The 25,157-nt window shown below is 39.5% G+C and overlaps 3 protein-coding genes and 1 long non-coding RNA gene across 9 annotated transcripts; 2 read left to right on the forward strand and 2 right to left on the reverse strand.

The window, feature by feature from the left end:
* Window positions 1-82: 82 nt before the first annotated feature.
* On the reverse strand, window positions 83-4,679 carry LOC136265044 (E3 ubiquitin-protein ligase RNF166-like). Its single transcript, XM_066059811.1, has 6 exons — window positions 4,530-4,679; window positions 4,017-4,179; window positions 3,532-3,635; window positions 3,373-3,487; window positions 3,069-3,176; window positions 83-263 (listed from the first exon to the last, which is right to left on the reverse strand). Exons 1-6 carry the CDS (start codon window positions 4,613-4,615, stop codon window positions 195-197), a joined length of 645 nt encoding a protein of 214 aa, XP_065915883.1. The 5' UTR covers window positions 4,616-4,679; the 3' UTR covers window positions 83-194.
* On the forward strand, window positions 4,627-19,441 carry LOC136265041 (exosome complex component RRP42-like). 4 transcript variants are annotated; one of them, XR_010705358.1, is made up of 9 exons: window positions 4,627-4,850; window positions 6,001-6,095; window positions 8,722-8,887; window positions 9,674-9,744; window positions 9,791-9,902; window positions 18,614-18,851; window positions 18,901-19,120; window positions 19,170-19,253; window positions 19,305-19,441. XR_010705358.1 is itself a non-coding variant. In XM_066059807.1 (8 exons), exons 1-7 carry the CDS (start codon window positions 4,692-4,694, stop codon window positions 19,242-19,244), a joined length of 840 nt encoding a protein of 279 aa, XP_065915879.1. In that variant the 5' UTR covers window positions 4,628-4,691; the 3' UTR covers window positions 19,245-19,253; window positions 19,305-19,441. The 4 variants fall into 4 exon arrangements, 2 of the variants coding, with proteins under 2 accessions (XP_065915879.1, XP_065915878.1); XR_010705357.1 differs by having other exon boundaries at window positions 19,170-19,441; XM_066059807.1 differs by lacking the exon at window positions 18,901-19,120 and having other exon boundaries at window positions 4,628-4,850; window positions 18,614-18,775.
* A 915-nt stretch (window positions 19,442-20,356) lies between these two features.
* Window positions 20,357-23,933, forward strand: LOC136265053 (uncharacterized). 3 transcript variants are annotated; one of them, XR_010705360.1, is made up of 9 exons: window positions 20,357-21,233; window positions 22,334-22,665; window positions 22,763-22,911; window positions 22,960-23,012; window positions 23,075-23,319; window positions 23,388-23,460; window positions 23,514-23,620; window positions 23,670-23,735; window positions 23,788-23,933. It is a non-coding gene; the product is annotated as an uncharacterized lncRNA (long non-coding RNA). The 3 variants fall into 3 exon arrangements; XR_010705361.1 differs by having other exon boundaries at window positions 22,486-22,701; XR_010705359.1 differs by having other exon boundaries at window positions 20,359-21,233; window positions 22,486-22,665.
* Window positions 21,910-24,908, reverse strand: LOC136265018 (protein NLRC3-like). The gene is made up of 4 exons (XM_066059776.1): window positions 24,757-24,908; window positions 24,449-24,709; window positions 24,320-24,364; window positions 21,910-24,271 (listed from the first exon to the last, which is right to left on the reverse strand). The coding sequence occupies exons 1-4, from the start codon at window positions 24,806-24,808 to the stop codon at window positions 22,011-22,013; spliced, it is 2,619 nt and encodes an 872-aa protein (XP_065915848.1). The 5' UTR covers window positions 24,809-24,908; the 3' UTR covers window positions 21,910-22,010.
* Between the last annotated feature and the right edge of the window lie 249 nt (window positions 24,909-25,157).

Below are 25,157 nucleotides of genomic sequence, written 5' to 3' on the forward strand. Positions count from 1 at the left end.
AGTAATCCATTGTGCATCACTGTTACCCTGTGACAGATGGGATAATGGAAACTGATTACTTGTACAATTTCTGCCATTAATATATTTTTTACAGCATTTCTTGAAAATTGTAAAACTGATAAATGACAATCATGGTCTGCATTCACACATACAATTGTAGTTTATGCTTATTTGTTATAAGTCATTGTATTCTTTTAGTGTGAACTGTGTAGAGATGCTTCAATGGCTGCTCGTAGGGCAGCATCATCATCTTGTCCAAAATCCTAACACAACACAGTATTATGAACAACATAGAAATCCAGAACTCTCACATAATGTGTGCACATATATCTTCACAAATAGTTAAACTAAATTTTCACATGCTACCCACTACCTTCATATGGGAACAAAACTAAAAAGTTTGTCCAGCACACAAAATATGAGAGTTTAGTTTACAAGAATGTTCTTGAATTTTTATAATAATAATTACTTTTGATATATCCACATATGTAAGGAATGGCACTAATACCAATGGAAGTTCTAGGGCTTCAGATTTGTTTTTGGTGGTGCTCCTATGGTCAAATTCCTATACCCATATCAGTCTATTATTATGGACAAAGGCAAACAAAACTTGGAGGTCCAGTTTTCACATGACAGGTGGGAACATGGAGCAAGACCAATAACAAAAAAACAAAAAAAAACAAAAACAGGATGAGAAGCCCATTTGGGAAGTTGGCGGTTTAGGCAGGTAACTAGTACACAGTGACGACGGGTTTTACTATCAGTGACCTAATTACTTGTACTGTTATACACCATAGATACACAACTCTTAAGGGTGCTCGCTGATATTTGAAGCCGTTTAAGTGCCAGCCCAGAAACCACATGCGGCTATTACATCATAATTGGCATTACTACGCATACTTGTAGTATCCGTGTTAATGTTTTGCGCCAGAGAACACGGGGAAGAATACCGTATAGCGGGTTATTGTCGAAACAGAAATTTTCGCACAAGAAGCAAAATCTGATTTTCGAAAGATTTTAATTTCGAAGAGTGCATATTTCGAAGTCCGGATGGATTTCAAATAAATGGAAATTCGTGTCACAAACTATGAAGATGCGTGAATGTTTGCCGAAAACTGACTTATTGATGGAATAATCCCCATTCCTGTGACTGGAAAGAAGACTGAGGGAGTCTCGGGTGGAGTGAATTCACTGGTACGATCACGTTCAATCATAGCTAGCTATCCTACCATAGATTCTAGAGCAGACGGCACTAATTCCGATTCTGGAACACCTGTTTTCTGGTTATTGGTACAGTAATGTTACAGTCTACCCATTATCATCAGCAATACTGAGCTAAAACTCGAGGAATACACGAACAAATCACCGAAGTTGGACGGTTGCTTTCACTTGTGGGAATTTATTTTCGAAAAACAACCGAACGTGGGAATTTATTTTCGAAGAGAAGGGCCTCTTCGAAATATCCGAAAATAAAAACCTTTCGAAAATTACCATTGTCTGATGGATCAACAGTTACACTAACATGAATTAATCTAAAAGTAAGTGTTATTTAAGGCAACAAGTGTGAACACACTTTTCACTTGTAGGCAACATGCGTTCGTGCCTTGTTTTCTCGAGTGACAGGGTATGCTGGTAGTTAGTATTGTAATTGTAAGCTGCTTATGTAGGGGACAATGTTACCAGCTGGAATCAGTGCCTAGCGTAACCTATCCAAGAGCGACTTGGAGACTCCAGGCGGAGCAAGAAGCTGTTCCTGTGCGTGAAGAAGAGAAAACAGAGCCTTTTGTGTTTAGAACAGCGTTTATGACATGTTATTTTGAAAAGTTGGTGATTGCGGTCAATAGGAATTTGTGTGGTTATTGTATCAATAATGTTGGGCGCACGCAATCTTTGCACATGTTTACTAAAAATAAAACTAGTTTTTGAGTGATAGCCGTGAAGGCTTCAAATTTTGTAGGGAGATTCGCTGATAAATTCTCCAGAGGTCTATGTTTAGATTTTGTCCGTAGCGTTATGGCTTCATGAGTTACGGCACCGAGAACATGAGGTTTTGAATGGTGTAGCACACTTTTAGTACTAACTTAAGTTCTATGTACACTGTGTACTAATACTAAACATAGAGTTGTGAGTTATAAGCTGAAGTTTGTTCAACGTGGTTTCCAGTGCGCTACTGTGAAAAATGGAGGACTAGTTTCGATTTAAGCGCTTCATAAAGAACTACGCATAGTTATAAAATTAATGGTATAGGCTAGAAGAATTCTGTTTGGTTTGTGTTGAAGAGAAAGAGAAGCACTTCCAACGTAAGTAGCATATGGATTCATTTTATACATTATGTGAGTATAAGCAACAATACAAAAATTGCATGTTGTATGGCTTCAAATAGCCGCGAGCACCCTTAACAGGGATTACAAATGGCATCACTTTTCCAGTATACTACCTGTACAATTGACAATATTGGTTGGATATGAGGTGTGTTTCACTTGCTACTGCTTTGATGAGTGCAAAAAGACTAACATTTCTTCTTACCGTAGACTATCACTGTAGGTTAATTTGTATATGAAAGTTCTATATATCCAAGGTTGAACGAAATGAGCTGCTGTGGTAGTAGCCAATTACTGGCCTTTCCCACAACAACTTGCCATATCGTGCTGTTTCTGTTCCTGTAACCTCTGTACACACCTTCTGGTATCAACGATACATGGCCTTTGGTTATAGGAGTTTAACAGAGTGGTTTGTAAGTCACACCCCTAGTTCAAACATTGTGTTATTTTTTTTGTTTGTTACAACTCCATTAGTGTTGTTATACCATTGTTCTTGTAACTCTGAACAGTTGTTATCTAGCAAAACTAAGCTAGTAAGATGGTGACAAACTTTATTTGCTCACAGGTTCTAATCCCTCTCGCAGAACTATATCAATGGCCAATAAACTTAGTATGCAATGCAAATTACAGAAACCACATGCCTATTTGAAACATGGCTATTTCTGGAGCGTGATGCCATTTCCAATCCCTACAGAGTCTCACATCTATGACTACATTATATGTATCTACAACAAAGTCCACACTCACCACATAAGTGTCATATTCAAACTGATGTCGTAGGTATAGATGAGCCACATAGTCCCCACTCTTCTGGTCTGATATACCCCATGGCATTGAGGCACAAATAGGACAAGTCTGTAAGATGAGTAGTACCAGTAAATTACTACACTAATACACACAAAATAGATAAACTACAGTGGAGCTACGAGAGGCTTAAATGTTTATACAGTTTTAATAGTAATGTACCACCTGTATACTAGCAACTGACTAAAGTTTGTTTGTGTAACTTGCCACAATTTCCACCACAACACACAACACATTAATAACATACAACAGATGCTTTTTCATGAGCGTGGTCCTCTTGTGTGTGCCTGACAAGGCCAGCACAGTCAAAGTTCTTCTGTAAGCAAAGTGGACATGCGAACGTGGATCGGTTGGGGAGGTCCCTACAATTATACCATCAAACACTACATCATAATGACATCACAACCTGGGTGGTGGATGGGAGGAGTGAGCCACTGGTCTGAATGTCACATCCCCAGTAGGTCTGCTCCTACACTTCTTAGAGTGTGAGTTGTACACTGACAAGTTAACCTTCATGATGAGGAGAAACCATTATAAAGATCATTACCAAGAGATGTCACTACACTAGCCACTGTAACCAGATTTTTCTTTATACAAATTGTGTCTCTCCTGTCTGCTAGGACTAGAATTGCAACTGCGATAAGATGAAGACAAAATGACTCTTCATCTAATTTTTAATCTTGCCAAATTCACTTACATCCAGTAGGTATACTCAGCATGCACTATTTTTAGCATTGGCCAATTCATAATAGAGAGCTAGATCTCGTTTTGTATTTAAGGCTGTTTACCTGTAATACTAATACTAAAATTATCCTTGTTTGTCAACCATCATTATGCAATACAGTGACTATAGTAATGACATTCCTTTAACTGTTAACAGTTACTACTTACAATCATACGACAATCTGGACACCTAGTTGCTTTATAAGATATCGCCGCCTGTATATCATCAGCCAGTCTGATGTCACCACGTATGAACTGTTTGCGACACATTGGACACTGTAGGTTAGTGGGGTTCTCTGTCATCAGCTTCATTAAACAGTCGAGGCAGAAACTATGGAGATACATGTAACAAACAAATACTCAATAACAACACGAGAGAACTCACAACAGAACAATACACAACATCCCACAAGAATAAGCTGAATACACTACATGTATAACAACAAAAATTGCCTTGGACTTTAGCAGCCAACCTGGAATCTCAGTGTCTTACTACACGCGTACAGTGTTCTATCGTGCAAGCAAACTGGTGTTACAGCATTCAGCACATTTATCCCCGCATTTACTACTGGGGATTAAATACAACTCGGGAACCAACGCGTACAGCGTTTACAACATTCTCACTGATTCTGCATTCAAAAGATTTATACCCAACGAAGGGAGCCAACGCATACAACTCACACATGGCCACACGAGACGGTAGCTGGTTTCTTAAACACTTCAAAACAAACACGACACGTGTAGTTCTCTACGTTCTCTTCTGACATTCTCAACTCTTGTATGCTAACTATTTCAAGCAGGTGAATAGTTTGATCGGAAGCTTGGCAGCTTGGTGCACGTGTGATGGCCAGGTTGCTGTTATCAGATGAACAACACGATTATATTGTTCAAGGAGTGAGGGAGGACTTCAGGAATGATGGAAGGAGCTGTAAGGACTATAGAAAGTTTGAGCTCTCTACCGGAATGATTACTAACGCCAACGCATCAGCTAGAGTTAAATTAGTGAGTAGATAAGTGGTCCGTAATTGCACTGTGTTTGAAACATAAAACAGCCAAGGCATGTGACCAACTGTTTCTGGTCCATGGTCCACATCCTGTGAGGGACATGGCTAAACACCCACACTGGATTATCGAAACTCATTAGACTCAAGGAACGGCACTTGGATCTTCTTCCTTGGTGAAATGAAAGTCAAGCAAGCAATTTGCAGTGGGTCAAAAGAAAAGCTGTGTATACCCTAGAATTGCAACTTGATTGTAAATTTTCATACAAGAATTGAGTAAAGGACGGATTTTAGCGCAAGTCAAGGTTCAAGACAAACATTTTATAAAGGGATCAACAGCTTATCAGGATTATCCATTCCACCATATTTCTTGCCAACTCAATGATCCACCAGACACCACCACACTCACTACTTTATCCAACCCAGTACACGGTCCAGTTATTACCAACATTTTTTTCCCCAAGAACAATCAAAGATTGGAACAGCTTGCCAGTATCTGTCATAGAATCAGAAAATATAGATACATTTACTAATTACTTATTGTCTATCTAATTGTTTGCTGTATATCTTATGTGTATGTGTGATTTCTTTGAGTTGATCGCCCCCTGGGTGCATCGGCGATTGCCGTCTGTCCAGATAAAGGCTTATTTTATTACTTTGACCGAGTAGATCAGAGTGCCACCCCCCGGTGGTTTTCAACAAAATATACTGAATAATGGTCTACAAAGTTTGCTATTATTCAGGTAGCCTGACAAACCTACATGTAGCTGCGGCTATCTAGACTACAGATCTGGTTTGAAGCCAGTAGGAATGTGACGTATGTGTTTGTTCTTCATATGACTTCCATAACAATGATGACAGCAAACTGTGTAGCAGTCAATGTTTTATAAGTGAAACTTTGCTACAAAATTATGTGTCAAGAGAACGGTTAACAATGAAATAACTGAGTGGCTATTTCATTGTTACTGAGTTCCCACCTTTCCCTCCCATTTACAGCATTTCATAAGACCAGAACATAATCACACTACACACACACACACACACAAACATACGCACATACACACAGATATTATGTAGTATTTGTATCTGTACATTTCATTACATGGACACTGTTTAATATGACTAGTGTATTATTAGAGTATATCATGTAGGGAGGTAGTGATGTGTTAGTGGGAGTGAAGGCAGAGTTGGTGGAACCAGACCCCACTAGACCTAATGAGGGAAGACTACACTTTCAAGTGGAATGGTAGGTAGTCTGTAACCTTGTGAGTACAACTTGTGTAGCTACCATAGACTCCGGTTATTAGGCGTACATGGTTATTAAGCACATATTGCCTGTTAAGCGCATATGGTAGACTTGTGCTATAGGCACCTGTTTATTAAGCGCATATGGTAAAAATCACCTCTGCCACCTCGTACTATGTAGAATTGTTGTCAGAATGAATCAGACATGTCACAGCACACTCGATGCCTCGCCAGGCCCGTGTCTAGCAGATACTGCCATCTGTAATAACGATAGCTGTAGCTGTTACCTGGCTTCTAAGGATTTCCGTTTCCACGACTGAAGCAAGCTATTAACTGGTATTCAAATCGCTTGAAAACTGTAGTGGGTACAACTAATTCCCTCCTAGCAGAAATTCCTTCCCATAATTTATGAGCGCATGCGCTTAACAAGCATAGTAAATTTCACAGATAATTCCTCTGAAAATTATAAGCGCATGCGCCTAACAACCAGAGTCTACGGTATTGTATAATATCTGCTAACTTTTGTATAAGGTAATCTGCTACCGTATAGCTGGTTATTTTGTGGGTATGTAATTTTATGTGTTTCATATGAAAGTTTAAGAGTAAGGTTATAACTGAGTTTGGTGCTACAGGACCAGCAGTGAAAAAATCTTTTACAATAATATGTTACGGTGGAGCCTCTCTTATCCGGGCAGTCTGGTACTCGTTACTGTCTGTATCTCAGAAATGTTCGTAACTAAGAAATGCAAAGCTAATACACTGAAACCTCTCTAATCCAACACCTCTGTAATCCAGGATACCTCTGTAATCTGACATTGTTTTGTATAACAAAAAGACTTTTCTATGTAATACTACCTCAATAATCCGACATACTTGAATGATTGTCGGATTATAGAGGTTTCACTGTATGCTGTTTAAATGCTACTAGTTTGTACTATACAGTTTTTTAGACTCCCTCCTTGTGCTTTAATCTAACCCAAATTTACTTCAATAGACCACAAGCCACGTGGCTAATAGACCTGTCCATCATAAGACCTAAAGAATTCAATTACATGTAATTGCGAGAATGTCACATTCAGAGTGCTTTCCACAACTGGAGTTCACTGTGAAGAGTGTTACTTTTCTGACTAAACTGACCATATAGTTACGAAAAATCTTTATAACAGTAAGAAACTGTGATTAGTGAGGTAAAGTCACTAAGAAATGCATGGAGATCATTGTGTAGTTTGTGGAAATTTTAAAGCAAAAGACCCATCAGTTTCTTTCCATCGTCTCCCAAGCTGAATGGTCATTCTTAGTAAGAGGAACTACTGGATCAAGGAGTTTGAATTAATCCCAAAGCGTATCAAAATAACAAGACACAGCCAGAGCAAAGGCTTGTGAAGCAAGCACTCACTCACCGATTTCATGCTTCACTGCAACGCCCATCAAATATCAGCAGCTCATTGATGACAGAACAGGAAGAAATAGTACCAGAAAGCATTTCAAAGGTTCTGAATATCCGAGAAGAGTGCCACTGCCAGAAGCCCAATAATTGCAAGTGTTGTAGAGCCATTGAGAACAAACTATCAGGTTATTAATACATAGTTAGTGTACATCCATGAATCACTCTGAAGTGTACCACTTTTTAAATCGTATAACTTGCAGCTACTTTACTTTATCTTTGTGCAACCACTGATGCAAAAAGAAAAGAATCGCGTTTTTGTGGGTTTTGTATTATTAGAATATGTGGTAGCTTGCATAAGTAACTGTCATTAAGTATTAGCTACTATTGAGAAACCCGTAAACTGCCGTAAGATGTACTCCAAGTGTAGCAGTTTCTTCTTATTTGCTCACTTAATGGCTTTGCTGCATATTTTCCCTTATGATGAACAGGTCTACTTGGGATGTCCGGACAGCAGAGGTGCCCAGATAATAGAGGTCCGGATAACTGAGTCCCACTGTAGCTTTCAAGTTGAACATCTACTATACCAAAAATTTCAGAATTTCAGATCAATTAGGCCGAAGCCCCACTAATTTCCTGGGTAATCCTATTAATGCTGTCTAGTAACTGATTGTGATGAAAATAATACAGTGTACGTATTATTACAGTGTAGCTATAACCCTTCAATTGTTGTATTTGTTCTATGAAGTGACTTGCACATCCTATTACAACCTACCTGGGTATGATATCTGAACACAAAACACAAGTTAGTGTATAGTGTTATATAAACTACTCCTTGGCTGCTTGTCCAATAGTGACTATGTTCAAAGCACTGGCAAGTCACTGACCATGAAGATCTGTGCTTTACCATGAAAAAAGAAAGAAATATTGATCAGAAACCAGATTCGTAATGCTATAAGTTACTACATATGTATTTAGAGTGAATTTTGCAAGCAGCACTTTTATGTGTTGCTGATCATACTGGAATAAAATGTTGTCTGTAATTTTTTTGCACCAGATCTTTACATGTAACAGTTGAAGTAAACAGATTGGTTCTATGTTAGGGTCTCTTGTGTGCAGGCCTATGGGATTAAGTTTGAAAAGGAGAAAGTATAATTTGTGAATTGTTTTGTGAGTCACACATTTCACAATAGTTAGCTCACATGATCATTTCCATGTTCACATCATGTGTTTATTGTTACAGTTCAGCACTGGCTAGTCCAGAGTTTGAGAGGAGAGGTGGGGAGGAGTTGGGAGCTACACTAGCTCACATGATGAGTAGAGCATACCAACATGATAGCTGTGTAGACCTCGGTGGACTGTGTGTGTCCCCTGGTCAACGATGTTGGGTGTTGTATATTGATGGACTAGTAAGTGATTACCAGTAGTTGTGTTTGGTGTTGTCTGTTGTATATCATAACATAACTGTATGGTTTCAGTTGTAGTGTGCTTGTACTGTACTGTAAGTGTTTAACTGGCTATGATTGTGGATCACGATGACACCTTATAACCTAACTACAGGCTTGCCTCCCCATCCTCATGCTGGGTACGTGACTGTTGTTATGGTAAAGACCAAACAGCCTCCCCCATTGTGCACATGACTTTGACAAGCTTTTATTTTAAAGATACATTGATGCTAGTGGCCACTACACCCAACACAAGTCACAGCATATTTCCTATAGTGTAAGCATAATACACCTTAATCCAGACATTCTACATGGAGAGAAGAGGTGAGAAAAACCGGTACCTTACTCTGTGCCATGCACACGGGCATGTATTACTTGAGGTTGTACACGTGATGTTGGTTAGCCTGTTTGTTACCCTGATCTCCATTCCCGATCTCTGTAAACTGGGCTCAAGGTTGGCGAGTTAAACTGCTAATTATTTGTATCTCCAAATGTACTGGTTAAATGTTGTAGCTCAAATGATATTAATTGCAGTCATAAACACCATGGCTTATTTGAATGTGGGATTGGCCATGTGTGAAGTAGGTTAGAGTTCAGTGTACACAATTACCTCATGTAGAATAACATCAGTATTGTAAATACTTCTTAACAGTTGAGTGGTGTATGGTGTACTTACATATGGTGTATGAGGATCTGTGTTGAAGAGTTTAGACAAATATGAACTCCAAAACTTTTTACTGATTTTTACAGGTCACAGAATGGGGTGGTAATGTTATTGACTGCTTGTCATTTGCCATCAGAGTGGCACTACACCAGACCAGGTAGGTGATCACCAGACCTCACATGATCACCATGATGATGTCATAGATTACCTCACGTGGTGGCCAGTGGTGAAGGAGATGAGATGGAGATAGAAGTATCTCAGGAGACACGGTCATTACAGGGGACCAACCTACCCATCTATATCACACTATCACAAGTATGTGTTAATTGTGTGGGGAGGACTGTACAACTGATGGTATAGACCATATAGTGCAAATATTTGACAGTAAAATTTTAATGAATTGGATGACCAAGCATTTTGGCAAGTAAAATTTGGTTCAAATTAATAGTTTTGATTATCAAACTTTTCCCCGTTAAACTTTTGCGCTGTACAGTATGAACCATATAATGTACAAGTACATTAAAAGAAAATTTTGGCTGGAGAAGGGACCATAACACATCGATAAAAAGTACTGAAACAAGCTTGAGTAGTGCACGATATTAAATCTCAGTAAAACAATAAGAAGTGTTATATCCCTACTGTGCTCAAGATACCATAATGGAAATGCACAGTAGGGATATAACACTTTTTATTTTAATATTGTGCACTACTCAAGCTTGTTTCAATATATGTTATGTAAAATAAAACTGGTAAACCCACGCATGCCACATCAAAAGAAAGAAATGGTGCCACGTGCCCCAGCTACCACTCGTCTGAAAAGTGAAGTATCCATTATGCTTCGTTGTCAGCTATGTTCAACCCGTTACACAGCAGTACGAATAAAGAACTGTTTGAAGAACACCTCTGCAATCAAAGTAGCCATTATGAAAAACACGGACGATTTCCTTTATGAAGGGAAGCCATCACATGCTACAGCCAAATCGACATTTTTCGCTGTCAGCAAAGATGAATGGGACACAAAGGAGGATACTGGTAAGTCCATGAAGAATACATCGGTATGCCAAAAAGTACCTCTCGGGCTGAAGCAACGTCAAAAACGCAAGCCTGTAGCCTTAGCTGATATCGAGTTATGCTTGTCTGAAGGCATCGGTCGGTCAGGCAATCAGTCAGTCCCTAGGAAATTCCGTTTAATAATTTAAAAAAAGAATTCATTGCAACTTCATGAAAGTGTTTTGAGTCAATCTGAAGGCTTGTTTGGGCTTAGTTTTACTTATCCAATACTGCTTCATCATCGTGAAGCTGGTTTTTGGGTGATGTTTTTTCATGGGCCATGCCCATACCTTTGTGGTCCCTGCTATGTACTGTATGATGATACCATCTAAGTTCAAAAGACAAAAGTGTGCTTTACTTTCCATAATGTTCCAAAGTGTGTTATGTTTTTCTTTGTATGGCAATATAGCACACTTTGTGTTAATGTGACACAACTATATAGACATATCCCACAACACTGGAATGACCACAGTTATACATGTAGCTGTCAACAATGTTACCAATAACAAATGAATGGCCACTCACACAAACACTTGTAAATCCACTACAATAATCATATGACTTAAGTGTTAAATTGTTTGCAAGTCCAATGAATTCTTGTTTAGATTTTCAGTGGTTCAATATTAGTGTCATGAACCTTGCTGCATCATTGGCTACACCTTAGGCCATACTCGAGAACAACAATTAGATAGCTGTGCAAACCATCCATTGCTCAAAAAGTTAGCCTACCTCAGTTGTTAGCAAATTCTGGATGTCAAATGGTGTGGTAAGTCAGCACTGACTGCTGCAAATTAACCTTCTGATGGTCACTGGTTTTCTCATTATTACCGTACGTGACATTCCAGGTTGTGATAAATTGTATTATTTGCTGACTTTCTTCTTGACAGATTCTTACATTAAACCAGTAACAACAGTATTTATGTGTACTCATGGTATGTTTCAGGAGCACATGTTTGATTACTCTGATTAAAGCACACACACATGGCCCTACATGCATGAGTACAATATCTTATCTAACCATCCAATAACATCTCCCTCCTTTACAGCAATTATGAGAGTAACAGTATACACAATCTAAATCCCTCACATCTTGTTTCCTTACAAAAATCAAGAGAAAAAATCAACACCTAATAATTACTAAAAAATGCTCCTATACTATAAATTACGGTTTGTATACCTTGAGGATGGTTTAATCACTCTGCCTGATCTAGTCATAGTTTGCATTGTTTCTGTTGGCCTTAAATGTTCCTCGTGGTCACTGTTTGATGAAGCCAGATCATGATCTGCAGTGCCTGATACTGAAAATTCGTCCTCACCATCCTCATAATTCTGGGGTATCTTGGCTTCTTCTGTGCAGCGCAAGTGTTTTCTATTTCTTCTGTAAACATGTCCATTAGGTGTTTTGACTAGATATGATCGACCTCCCACTTGCTTCAAGACCGTGGCAGCCTTCCACTGGTCCCGGTGACACATTGGGTTGAATACGAACAGTTTGTCCTATTTGAAGCTCCGAAGTGGTTTGGTACGTTTGTCATACTGTTTCTTGGCATTTTGTCTCCACTGTGTGATGCTCTCTTCTACACCTGTTGCTACCTCTGGCAGGAGAAGCTTTGATGCTGTTGGCAAACGAATTTGTGTTCTATGTGAGTGCAGTTTTTTGAGCTGGACTGTGTGGATTTCCTTCAGTTGACTTGTTTCTCCATGCTAGGACTGCTAAGTGAATATCTGTGTTGTCTTGTGAGATTTTTTTCAACATACGCTTAGCTATTTTCACTGCGGCTTCAGCTTTACCATTACTTTGGCTGTGGTAAGGTGAGGTAGTTACATGATCAAACTCCCATTGTTTGGCAAAGTCTTCATAGGGTTTGGACTGGAACTGAGGACCATTGTCTGTGATTACTTTCTCTGGGATTCCATAGTGTGCAAAGTGGGCTTTTGTGATGGATACAATAGTGTCACTAGTTGTGTCTGCTACAACATCAATTTCCCAGAAGTCACTGTAGTAATCTACTGTGATGAGATAGGATTTATTGGCAAAGCTGAATAAGTCTTGTGCCACTACAGTCCATGGCCTAGGTGGGGCTTCTGATGGTATCAGTGGCTCCTTTTGCTGTTTAATGGTGTATTCATTGCATGTATGGCACTGACTAGCCATGTGGCGAATCTCTTTAGCCATACCTGGCCAGAATATTACTTCATTTGCTCAGCGCACGCATTCCTCTGGGCCCTGGTGACTAGTGTATACCCATTGGAGCATAAGAGGCTGCATACTTTTAGGAACTAGGACCTTGGTTCCTTTGTAAATAATATAATCATGTGCTGCTCTGTAGGGCCAGTAAGCTCTGATGATGAGTGGTGTGTCCTGTTTACTTTCGGGGCCAGCCTCGAAGAATGGTTGATGTGCAATGTGTCATCTTGGGCTGTAGCAATTCTGAGGCTGTCGAGGCCTTTCTTACTAAGCCGTACGTGTTGTGCGGGATCTGCCTGGATTCCTGCCTGATACTAAAAATCTGGAAGTCACTTGTGCTAGCATCGCATTTCTCATTTAGATAGGCTCAACTCAGCATGTCTGCAATGAACATTTCTTTGCCCGGACAGTACTGCACCGTGAGGGAATACTTCTGCAGCCTTAATAGCATTCTTTGCAGCCTTTTAGGTGCATTGTATATCAGTTTTGTGAAGATGGGTACCAGAGGTCTGTGGTCTGTGTGGATCGTAGTCAGTGTATGTATCGGTTGAATCGTTCACATGCAAATACAATTGCTAGGCACTCTTTTTCGATCTGTGCATAGTTTTGCTCACTCTGAGTGAGTGAACGTGAGGCAAATGTGACTGGCTGGCCATTCTGCAGGAGTGTGGCTCCTAGACCCTTTTCAGAAGTGTCACACTGTATAGCTGCTTCCTCCGTGACATTATAAAACTTGAGAACAGGAGCCTTAGTTATAAGTGTCTTTAGAGAGTTAAGGCCTCCTCTTGCTGGAACTGCCCAAATACTGCTGATTTTTCTGTCAGTGTTCGCAGTGGCGCTGCTACTTCAGCAAGTTGAGGTAAAAGCAAACTAGATATTGAAGGCAGCCTAGGAAGCGCTCTACAGCCATTTTATTTTCAGGTCTTGGCATTTCCTGAATTGCCTTAGTTTTCATGGGATCTGTGCTAAGGCCATCTTTAGACAGACGATGACCCATGCACAATACCTCTAGTAAGCAGAGTTTTAGTTTTGCCATATAAAGTTTCAAATTTTGTTCTCGTGCGCGTTGTAGCAAAAGCTGCAAATTGTGGTCATGATCTTGTTGGCACTCTACTTCTGTGGTGCCACTTCCATATACTAAAATGTCATCTGCAATGACCTCTATGCCTGGAAGACCTTGTACAACTGTGTGCATTCGGCGTTGGAACTCTTCTGGGGCTAAAGAGACACCGAATGGCATACGAATATAACGGTAACGTTCAAATGGGGTCCAGAACGTGGTTAGCCGTGAGCTGGCTCCATCAAGTTTTACCTGATAAAAACCTGTCCTTAGTACCATAAATAGTTTGACCTTTGCTAGTGTGGGTAGAATCCCCTCAAGTGTTGGCATTTGATATTTTGGTCTTCTGATGGCTCTATTCAGATCTCGTGGATCTATGCACACTCTTATTTTGCCTGGTTTTACTATCGTCACTATGTTGCTGATCCATGCAATGGGCTCTTCTACAGGTGTTATAATACCTTGTTTGGTTAGCTGGTCTAGTTTGTGCTTTAGGTGGTCTTTCATTGCTACCAGAACTCGTCATGGTACATGCTGTACAGGTGGTATGGTTTCATCGATTTCTATGTGATATTCTGTGCCAATACAGCCTAAGCCTTCGAATACATTTTGGTACTGTTCGATCAATTTGTTAGAAGTAGTTGTCACGTTACACACATCATGTACAGTTATTAAACCTAAGTCTATACAAGCAGTTCCTGACAGTAAAGGTCGGTGGTCTCCCTCGATGATCTTGAAAGCAAGCTGATATGTCTTCTGGCGGTAAACACATTGTAAGGTGTACTGGCCCACTGTGTTTATTACATAGTTGTCGTGACACTTTAATTTTGTGGCTTCTGGCTGTAATAATGGCTTGTTGGTATGTAAAATTTTTGCTACATCTTTCAAACTCATAACATTGCAGGTAGCGCCTGTGTCTAGTTGGCATTCTACTGTTGTGTTGCTCTCTTCATGTGTGAAGCATAAGAGTACATAGAGCTGGCCTTTCTTCTGGTGCTTCACTGCTCCAACTTGTTCAAGGGTAAACAATTTGTCATCAGCTCCTGATATGGGATCTTCACTTCTTCAACTTCCTGTACAACAGCTATCGGCCTTGTTCGCTTACTCTCTGTTTTTCTCTGTAAACAGACTGTGTGAAAATGGTTCATCTTTCCACATTGTCAGCAGGACTTTTCAAATGCTGGACATTTTGTTCGGGTAGCCTCATGCTTCCTCCCACAGTATTTACATCCCGAGTGTTCTTCATAATGCTGAATACATTTCTGTGGCTGCCTTGCACTATTTTTTCCATGTTGAAGTGCATTTATGACTATGGGGTCTTCTGCAGTGCCAATTTCTTGTAATTGTGCATGGGTAGCCTCACTGATTTGTAGTGTTTCTAAGGCTTTCTTCAGATTACAGTCTTTTTCTTGGAAAAGGCGTGCTCGTGCTCCTTTGTCTCGGCTTCCCAGAACCAAGCGATCTCTTAGCATTTCGTTGCGCAGGGTGCCAAAGTTACAGGGTTCTGCCAAGTGGCATAGGCGAATCATGTACTGATCTACAGTTTTGGTGGCCTGTTGCTCTGCAGTATGGAACAAGTATCGTTCATACAGTATGTTCCTGGTTGGGCTTGCAGGATTTTTGATGGCTTTTTCTTGTCGCCTTCAAAGAGTTCTAAGCGTAACAGTATTTGTCAACAATCTTTTCCCATTACTGTTTTCAGTGTTGCCACTTGTATGGTGTCATCCTTGGACGTGAGCTTGGTCGCTGTAGCGTAGTCTTCGTACGCCTCTTTGATAATTTTCCAGTTCATCACTACATCACCCATACAAATCATCGCCTCTGGAGGGGGAAGTTGATAACTTACCATTCTCACTTCTGACACCATGTTTCAGGAGCACATGTTTGATTACTCTGATTAAAGCACACACACACACACACACACACACACACACACACACACACACACACACACACACACACACACACACACACACACACACACACACACACACACACACACACACACACACACACACACACACACACACACACACACACACACACACACACACACACACACACACACTACACACACACACACACACACACACACTACACACACACACACACACACACACACACACACACACACACACACACACACACTACACACACACACACACACGGCCCTAACACGCATGCGTACAATATTTTATCTATACATCCTATAACATGGTACACTGCAGAAAATATAGCACTTGACTTTGCTTTGTGATATATTTGTCTCTCAACCACACACCCTCTTGTTAGATTTTCCATGCTGCATTCACCGTGGTGTTTTAACTAGCATATAACACATGATAACTTGAAATATATCATGAAATATTGACTAAGGTAGCCATGGTAACAAAAATTATTGATCAACCTGATGTTAACAGTTTAGCATCGTGTCCACAATGTATTGTATGTTGTGTGTCATCCTTTGATGGCTTGTTTAGTGTATAGTAATGTACTATCTTATTAGCAAGTCAACTATCAGGGAATTTATATACAAAGGAAAAATCTGCTGTTGGCATCTTTGAATATGGTAAAACATTGGCATACACAATACAACTAGTTTAGTGTGGACAAGTCACTATTAGTTAAAGCTTTTGGGTCAAGTTTTCCATTGAACATGAAAGTGGGTTAGTGGGTTTCACCATTAGTCAAGCAAAGCTAAGTGCTATATTTTTCTTGAGACCACTCTTTGAATTTGAGTGCTGTATTTTCCATATAGAGTGAGCATGATACTGTAACTAATTGAACTTACAGTTCTAGCTGAAGCCAGTTGAACCTCGGATTGAACAAGAACATATGTGAAACCATTTGAGTACTATAGCCTTGAAACCACTGTCTTCACCAATTGGATGCACCATAGAGATCCTGTGGAGTGATTTTTCTCTGGTTTTTTTGAGAGCCTTCTTAGTCAGTGTTTCATTTTCTGTTTTACCTTATTGTAGCTACTGTTGGTTAAGTCTATAGTTCCAGTTTGGTAATCCAAAGCTGCAGCACATGTTGAAACATAATTCATTACAAGTGACCCGGTCTGTGAAAAGGGCCTTTTCAATTGCATGTACTTGGCAACCTGTAACTTGACTTGTGAATGTGATATCACCCTGAAATTTAGTCCCCTTATACCCCTAATATAGCACTATGGCTTGGGGTAATATGAAGGTGATAGGTTGAAAACATGAGGAGTTATGATTAGTTAAACTTGACAATTTGGAAAGGCTATAAGACCCCTTTTCACAGACCGGGTCACATATCTCTTGAGCCCATTGTGGTCTCACCACAAAAATTTTACCAAACACAGACCATGACCCAATCATTATTCACACACAAAAAAAAAATTCGAAGAACTTCAAGCAGCCATTTTTGAAATATAAAGAATTGAAGTTTTCAATAAAGTACTTTTGAACCATAATTAAGTAAGAGAAATGTTATGATACCACAAAGAATGGCGATTGTATTTCCTGTTACTTCACGCGCATTGTGTCGGTAGCCTTTTAAAGCAAAATGTTTGACTCACATGAGCTGTATATGGTATGATTTGTTATTGAATGAAGAATTGAATGGTTCTTACCAGAACTCCATAGGACACACTGTGAAGAAGTTATCAACCGTTTTCTGAAGGTGCATGTTTGGAATGAGTTGTTTTCATGTTTTGTGACAGCTTGTATTCATGGCGAGTTTTGGCCTTATGCTTTCGCCAAAGGGTAAAACCCTAGGTACTGTTTTATTCCTGATTACATCACAGATAGAATGGTACAAATTGTGTAGCATTAGCACTTACTATACGTAAGTTACAGCGCTTTGTTTACAGACATGCATTACGGCTGAATGCATTTTCAGTACACTTTTATTAATTGCGTGCAGCTTTAAGGGTTAATAGTATTATAGCATAACTCTCTGGGAAATTCCCTACATTGGCATGTTATATTTAATTCTAAGTAGGGATTTTCCCACAGAGCTACCTTCTCTAATATACTAGTTTTGTTTACTGTTCTCTGTCGGAATATCGAACATGGTTGAAGTATTAGGTTGACTGCTTTATCAGGTGGGCCTTGGCCAACTGGATATACGGCATGGTCTTTCATGTTTTTCACGATGCTACCAATATAAGATGTGTATTTTATGATTAGCACTAACAGTTAGATCATTAAGGCTGATCATTACGTGTCCCTTAATCATTATTGGTCCAGCGAGATCATAAAGGGGCGTGTCACCCAATTGTTATAGTCCATCTAAAAGGTCCTATCAATGCAGGTACAGTGTTTACCAACTGTCTACCAGTAAAATAACAGCATGAGCACTTTGTAGTGTCTAGTATAGAAAGTGTCGATAAGGAAAATTAACACGGTTTCCTAGAGTTGACCAGGGAAGGAAAGGCAGAGAGGACAAGCATACATCAGAACCACAAAAGACATATTGCCAAGTGTTGGTGAGTTTGTTATTGTTGATTTTTGGTTAGACTGACCATAGTTGCAAGGATATAGACTAAACAACACATCATTTTTTTAGCTGCTACATTTGACTTTATGCACACTAAAACTCTTGTGTAAAGGCCTCTTACGATGGTTTAGGGTGATTTTTAGTGGTGGTATTTTGGGTTTGGCAGGCGCTGTCCATTATTGGGGTGATCCCTAATAATACAGTATGATATTTGATGTAATAATATGTACGACAATCACTATTATTTTGTTACAGGTTGCTAATAGCAACAGTTTGGTGGTGGACACCACACTAGAGGAAGCCATGTGTGTCAGTTGCCGGGTGATGGTTGCTGTCAACGAAGATGGACACCTGTGTGGCTTTACAAAAGAAGGTCGTGGTGGAATATCTGCAGCATTGTTAAATGAAGCATTAACAGTTAGTCACCAACTACAATACAATGGAACCTGTAATGATGTAGCTAGCGACCTGGGCAGCTGCTTCCAAACAAATGGTACAACTTTTAACTTACAAGTACTTTACAATATACTCTAATATTACAGTCAGTCAGGGATTCTAATGGAGCGGTCATACAACACTTTACTGTGACAGAACAGCCACGAGTACCTCAACTAGTAAATATTTCTGGCTATGCCTGGTCACCTTGGTAACAGCATTTCTAGCCTTAATGATTGGACAGGTGGGAGATTACTAAGTCCACATTAATTTCTAATGGCCATTTTAAAAGAGGTGGCCTTACTATACAGGTGGTCACTAAGACAGGTTCCATTGTATCATCTATAGTATCATTATTATAGTGTGGTCCTTGTAGGTTGCTAGAGAAGTCAGCAATGATGTCATCAGAACACTGAACAGTCTAATAGGGACTAGTATGGATGTCACTTAATTGTTTTAGGTATAATAATATTTTAAGAGACACAGAGAAGTGACAATGTGCATGTTATAGAGTGGAGACAGGACTTGAAAGCTACACAGTTACTTTGAAACCAGATCAAGACTTATTAGACATATATTTTAGGCAACTATTTTAATGGTAACACTGCATACATTTATTTGCTGTGAAACATACTTTTGTGAAACTAGCATGTGTACAGAATGTCCAATCAGACAACAGGAAGGTGGACAACAAACAAATTTGTCATCAACAGGTTTGACAATGGCAAACACCTCTGAGGATTGAATGTGGGTTGTGGATGGGTTGGGCTCACAATGTAGTATAATGTCCAATGGAACATTGCCTTGGTAATTTGAAATCCCAGTTCCTATCACTGACTCCACTGTTGTATCCTGTACTGGTGGAAGCAAATGCCAAACAGTTCGGGTGATGTTAACCATCAAAACTTAACTAAAATACTCTAATAAAACAGTCACCCAATATGTTACATGTGTTAGTTGCAGCTAAATTAGTTGACAAATAATTATTTGTACCAATAAAACATATTAGTTACCACCTTATATGGTGTAATGTTGAATTTGGGATGGCATGCTGAAGTATCACAAAACACTCTAATAGAACAGTCAGTAAATTTACGGTCATATACAATGTTGATCTATCTGCTGTACTAAAATAATATATATAACTGACTTTTGTATCAGCAGATTGTAAATGATGGACTTGCATATGCTCACAAATATAATTGCTACAATTTTCTTCCTTGCAACACGCCCGAAATTATGATGAACGTTCTATTAGGGTATTTTAGAGAATTGCGCCTTAACAAAGTGGCTACTTTAAACAGGTAACAGTTCGAGCTACAAGATATCTCATAAAATACTTCATGATCAACTAGTGCCGGACTGAATGGACAGCTAGGCCCTCAGGGCAGTGTTTGTATTCCGCCTGAGGAAATATTAAATGTTTTACTAGTGTTACATTGAGGCCGCTATGCCTCTGAGCATGAAGAAACAAAAATATATTTTCAGGTAGCGAAAGTAGCTGTTAACTGTTAATGTTCTATTAAATGCACTGTAGCGGTAATTTAAAGCGGTAAATGTTACCGCCGTCAACTGGCAGCTGCTTTGTCAGTTGCTAGGAAATTTTGTAGAAGTTGCAGCTCTAGAATAGTTAGTGTACGTAGAGTAGTACTGAGTGTAGGTAGTTAGGTATTATTAAAGTGTAATGAGTTAGGCGTGTAGTGAGAAAAGTAGCTAGGTGTAGCTGAAAAGAGTCTGGCTCAGAGTCGAGTTTACAGTTCTTAGCTTCTCATGACAGACAGCTAGTCTTGCAGCTAGTGGCTAAAATTCGTAGGAGCGGTTCGGTAATAGGAGAAACCAAAATGCTAGCCCCTTAGTCCTGTTTTTTGTTGTTGTTTTTTTCCATTTCATTTTTCTAACTATTTGCAAACTTATGAAGTTTAGAAGAAAATTTGGCTTTTAGCTTAAACCTACTTTCCAGTGAACTTTTTCTAGACTTTGAGAATTCTTGCCTTTCTATTTACAACTTTAAAAGAAAAGTTAGGTGAAGTTACACTGAGCAGTTGGCTTTTTTGTTCCAGCTAATTTTGTTGGTTTCTTGAAAACTATAGCCGGTGGCTATAAAAATTACATTTGCCAGCAGAGAAAGTTGAGGAGAGAGCTTAAGGAAATTTAAAAGAAAAGTTACAGCAATTGGCTGTTTTGCTCCAGTTAGACTAGCTTTATTGACTTATATATTTGCTGGCAGAGAATTGCTTCAAGCTCTGAGCTAGACTTGTTATATTAGCTGCTACATTAGTAAAGAACTAGTAACAATTGTCAGTTTCCTAACTGTTAGCTATAGTGTATAGCATTAGCTACTAGTGTTGTGATAGTAGTTGAGTAGTAGCTTCTAGTGTAGTCTAGTAGTTAGGCTATGTTGTGACTTGTTGTTTATTGTGAAGTGGAGCAAGGAAAACAAGTGAGTGAACTGTATAACTAGTAGCTAAACTAACAGAGATGGAGATAAAGCTTAAATGGAGGCTCAGCAACTATACTGGCTTGCCTATAGATTTTAATTACTTTTATAAAGTACCAGCCAATTGGCTGTCCACAGAGTTGTAGGTGGCCATTAATGATAGACTAGTTAAGCCATTCCAAACTGCTTTACTCCATCTCTGAGCAGTTGTCACTGAGGGAAGCTAGTCTGGTCAAGGAGGAGGTGTTGACAGTGTTGGCTTTACGTTGAACAATGGCTCCAGCACAACTATTAATTTCAGCTTCAAATTTATGATTAGAAATAAATCTCCTCAGTAGTTTTGCAATTCCAATGATTCTTTCAATATTGTAAATATTCCAATAAATATTGTAAATATTCCAATAAATAGCATTTAATTCAGTAAACTAAATATCCCGATATATTTGTAGAAATAATTTTTAATTTTATAAATATTGTAAATCCAAAATATTCCGATTATGTCTTTCTAAAAATTGTTTTTAGTATTCCAATGAATTTCTTGAAATAACATTTAATTCTATAAATCTGTAAATATTCCGATAGATGTCATTTCCGTACTAATCTCTTCCACAAGTCCCAATTCTTGTCAAATCTTAACATTTCACGATGGACCCCTCAACGTTACCAATTGACATAGTTTTAATTAATTAATAAAATTTTTATCAAAATCAGAACAAAATGACACTTGCGGCCATTACAGTCATAAAATAGTACAAAGTGAAAACTAAAGAAAAGTAGCTACTAATACCAAATGATCAGTTTTGTTTGACATCCTCTACTTTCTCTGTTCTTGTTAATTACTTCTTCTAGTGATCTAATCCTCTTCTCAACATCTTCAGTGTAACCAACAAAGGGTAGGTGTAGATCTTCTAATGTGTTGTTATTGTAGAGGGCTTGTAGTAGACGTTGAGCAGCTTCTCCACTGATCTTGTTGTAACTCATCCACAGCTGGACTAGTGATGTATTGTTCTTCATTGTAGTGGCAATGACATCACAAGCTTCATCAGTGATGGGATTGCTGTGAATGTAGAGCTCCTTCAGTTTGTTACCTTTTGCTAGTGCAGTGAATAGGGTAATGGCTGATGGTGATGATAAGCTGGTACCCCACATGTTCAGTGTCACTAGCCTAGAGGAGGGATGGGTCAACATGTTGTAGAGAGCAGGGTCCTCTCCGATGGTGCCATTACCACTAATATTCAACTCTTCCACTCTACAGTGTATGGTGAGGTCATTAATGGAGGAAGAGGAAGATCTGGTGAAGCCATTAAACCTCAAGTCGAGTTCTTTAATACTGACGTCAGATGACATCAGATCACGGTGAAGGACACGACAGTCATGATCCTGGATATGGCAGAAAGACAAGTTAAGCTTCTTCCACTCCTTGTGGGGTGAGCAGGTAAGGAAGAGTGTAACACACTCAACATCATAAACAGTTAGGCTAGTCTTCTCAAGATTGATTACTTTATCATCGAAAGTTTTTCCTTTTTGTATAGAAGTGTAAAAGGCTTCGTCGTTGGCCTCATAGAAGCAGCGAAATAGTCGAAGACACTTCAGTTGATCCTTCAAGTATGCTTCAGCGATTGTTATGATCGTGTCGTCTCCTCCAGAGAGAAATTGTTTAAAAGCAGATCGCTGTCCCTTGGTAAGCGAGGTGTACATTGCAAACATGTTGGAATGAATATCACTCCAGAACTTCGCTTCGAGTACTCGCAGCTCTTCGTCTGGTGGAAGCTTAGTGATATGGTAAGCGGACAAGAACTCCTGAATGGAAAAATGGGCAAAGTTGAATGTCTTCGTTTTCCCAGCGATCCCGAAGTGCTCAACAGCCTGCAGCAGTCCGAAGCCGTTTAAACCTCCTTCGATAGCTTCGATGCCTGGACAAGCTGCTCTCATCTCCTCCAAGGTAAAGATTAGCTTGTTGTTATTAAGACCCTCGAGCGATAATTTTGATAACTGCTGAACTATTGTATTATATGGCTGGGGGAGTTTGGCTAGATCAGTGATGGTGTTATCAAGAGGTTGACCAGACTTGGCAAGATGTCGACAGATGGTAAGACAGATGAAGTAATTGTAAAGCTGTGTAGAATTGCTAGGAAGGGGAATTCCTTTTTTGTACAGGTAAATCAAGATTACCATGTTGAAGGGGATGAAACACAGGCCATTGATTGTCAGATTACCTTCAAGATATTCGGTGAGCTCTTTGACTGCATGTGGCTGCTCCTTCAGAGACTGTTCAATGTACAGCTTTCGTTCGTCTTCAGCAAAGCCCAAGATGTCAACTCTGATGGTCGCATCTTCTCGGAGTCCCACCGAGGCATGTGGACGAGATGACACTATCAAGCCACAATGAGGTATCACCTGACGTTTCAGTATATCAGCAACTAAACTATCTTTCTGTAGGTTAACTGGGAACTCATCGTAGCCATCTAAAAGGAGAACAATGTCTTTTCCGCCATTCTTAAAGAGGTAGTCACTACATGCAGTGGCAATTTCTGTAGCTTTCCTGTCTCTTTTGCAGAACAATTTAAGAAGGTCATCAACAAGTGACACCTGCTGCACAGCTGGACTACGCAACTGGAGGAGGAGAACTAACTTAAACTTTTGTAAACACTTTCCTGTTGCCCAGTTGTAAGCAATTTCTTGCATTAGTGAGGACTTTCCAATGCCAGGCAAACCCTCAACTAAAATAAGATGCGCATCATCACTGTCTTGTAGTGGAGCTAAGATATCAACTAGTTGTTTAGTTGTCTTACTGTTATCAAGTGCTTCTCTCAGTGACTGATGGCTGTCCTGTGGGTAATGCTTGGGATGAACACCACCTAATTGGACCGATTCAGCCAACTGAAGTGCAGCTGCTTGTTCGACAGTGTGTTCACCGTGATGGTGAATTAGTAAAACTGGTATAAAGTCCTTTGGTCGGTTTGGTGGCCAAGCATCTTTGTCAACAGCAAACCTTGTTTGTATACTAAGTTGTCTCACTCTGTCGGACAATATGGTGACTCCTATCAATAACACATAAAATGGAGTACACAATAATGTGTCCACTCTACCTTGATCAGTGACCGTTGACCTGTCCATGTCAGGTTTGGAGGTCACTATAGTTAGTGAAGACAACACAATAGCTAGTCAATACAATTGTTTACCTACACATGTTGTACACACACAATATAGCTAGTCACCTTTATCAGGAGCTTGATCACTGGACACTGCAGGTGACTCAATAACTTTAAACAACTTCTCCCAACTAGCAGAGGGGTCCACTTCAAGCCACTTCTCCAACATTTGGTTACAGCACCATTTGACGTTAGTAGGATAACCAGCCTCTATACTCTTCAATTCTCCACTGGGTAGACCCAGTAGTGTTCCTAAAACTTTCCAGTCTGCAGCATAATTTGGAGTGATGTGTTGATAGAGGTCCTTCAGTAGTGGAGTACTGGTAGCTGTAGTATGCGGACACAGTATAATATCCGGATATTAGTATACTTACCCTTCTTTGGTGTTTTAAACTGGTTTAGTCCTTCGTGATCACTTCTATCCATGTGGAGAATCGTCCTCCTGGATCGTCTAGGCACGTGACCACACAAGGTGACTAGCAATGAGCTTAAAATGCCAAAAAGCAACTTTTAGTAACCACGCCTTTTAACTAAACAGGAAGTTAGTATATTTCCGTTCCCTCGTGCTTCTGAGAGTTTCGTGTTCGGCTTTGTGATCCCTGCTCTACTGTCTATCATTTTGTGGATAAGCGTTCACTGAGTGGCGTCACTACAGTGCAAGCTAAAATGATTACTGGAAAGTGTAGCAGTGAGGTGATATCTTTAAAAACTGCTAGTTCATTATCAGTCACAGAAATACGAGCTTGTGACAAGAGTTCATATTAAACGTAATGAT

The sequence above is a fragment of the Dysidea avara genome, chromosome 8 (genome assembly GCF_963678975.1).
Source record: "Dysidea avara chromosome 8, odDysAvar1.4, whole genome shotgun sequence".
In the NCBI taxonomy this organism is placed as follows: domain Eukaryota; kingdom Metazoa; phylum Porifera; class Demospongiae; order Dictyoceratida; family Dysideidae; genus Dysidea; species Dysidea avara.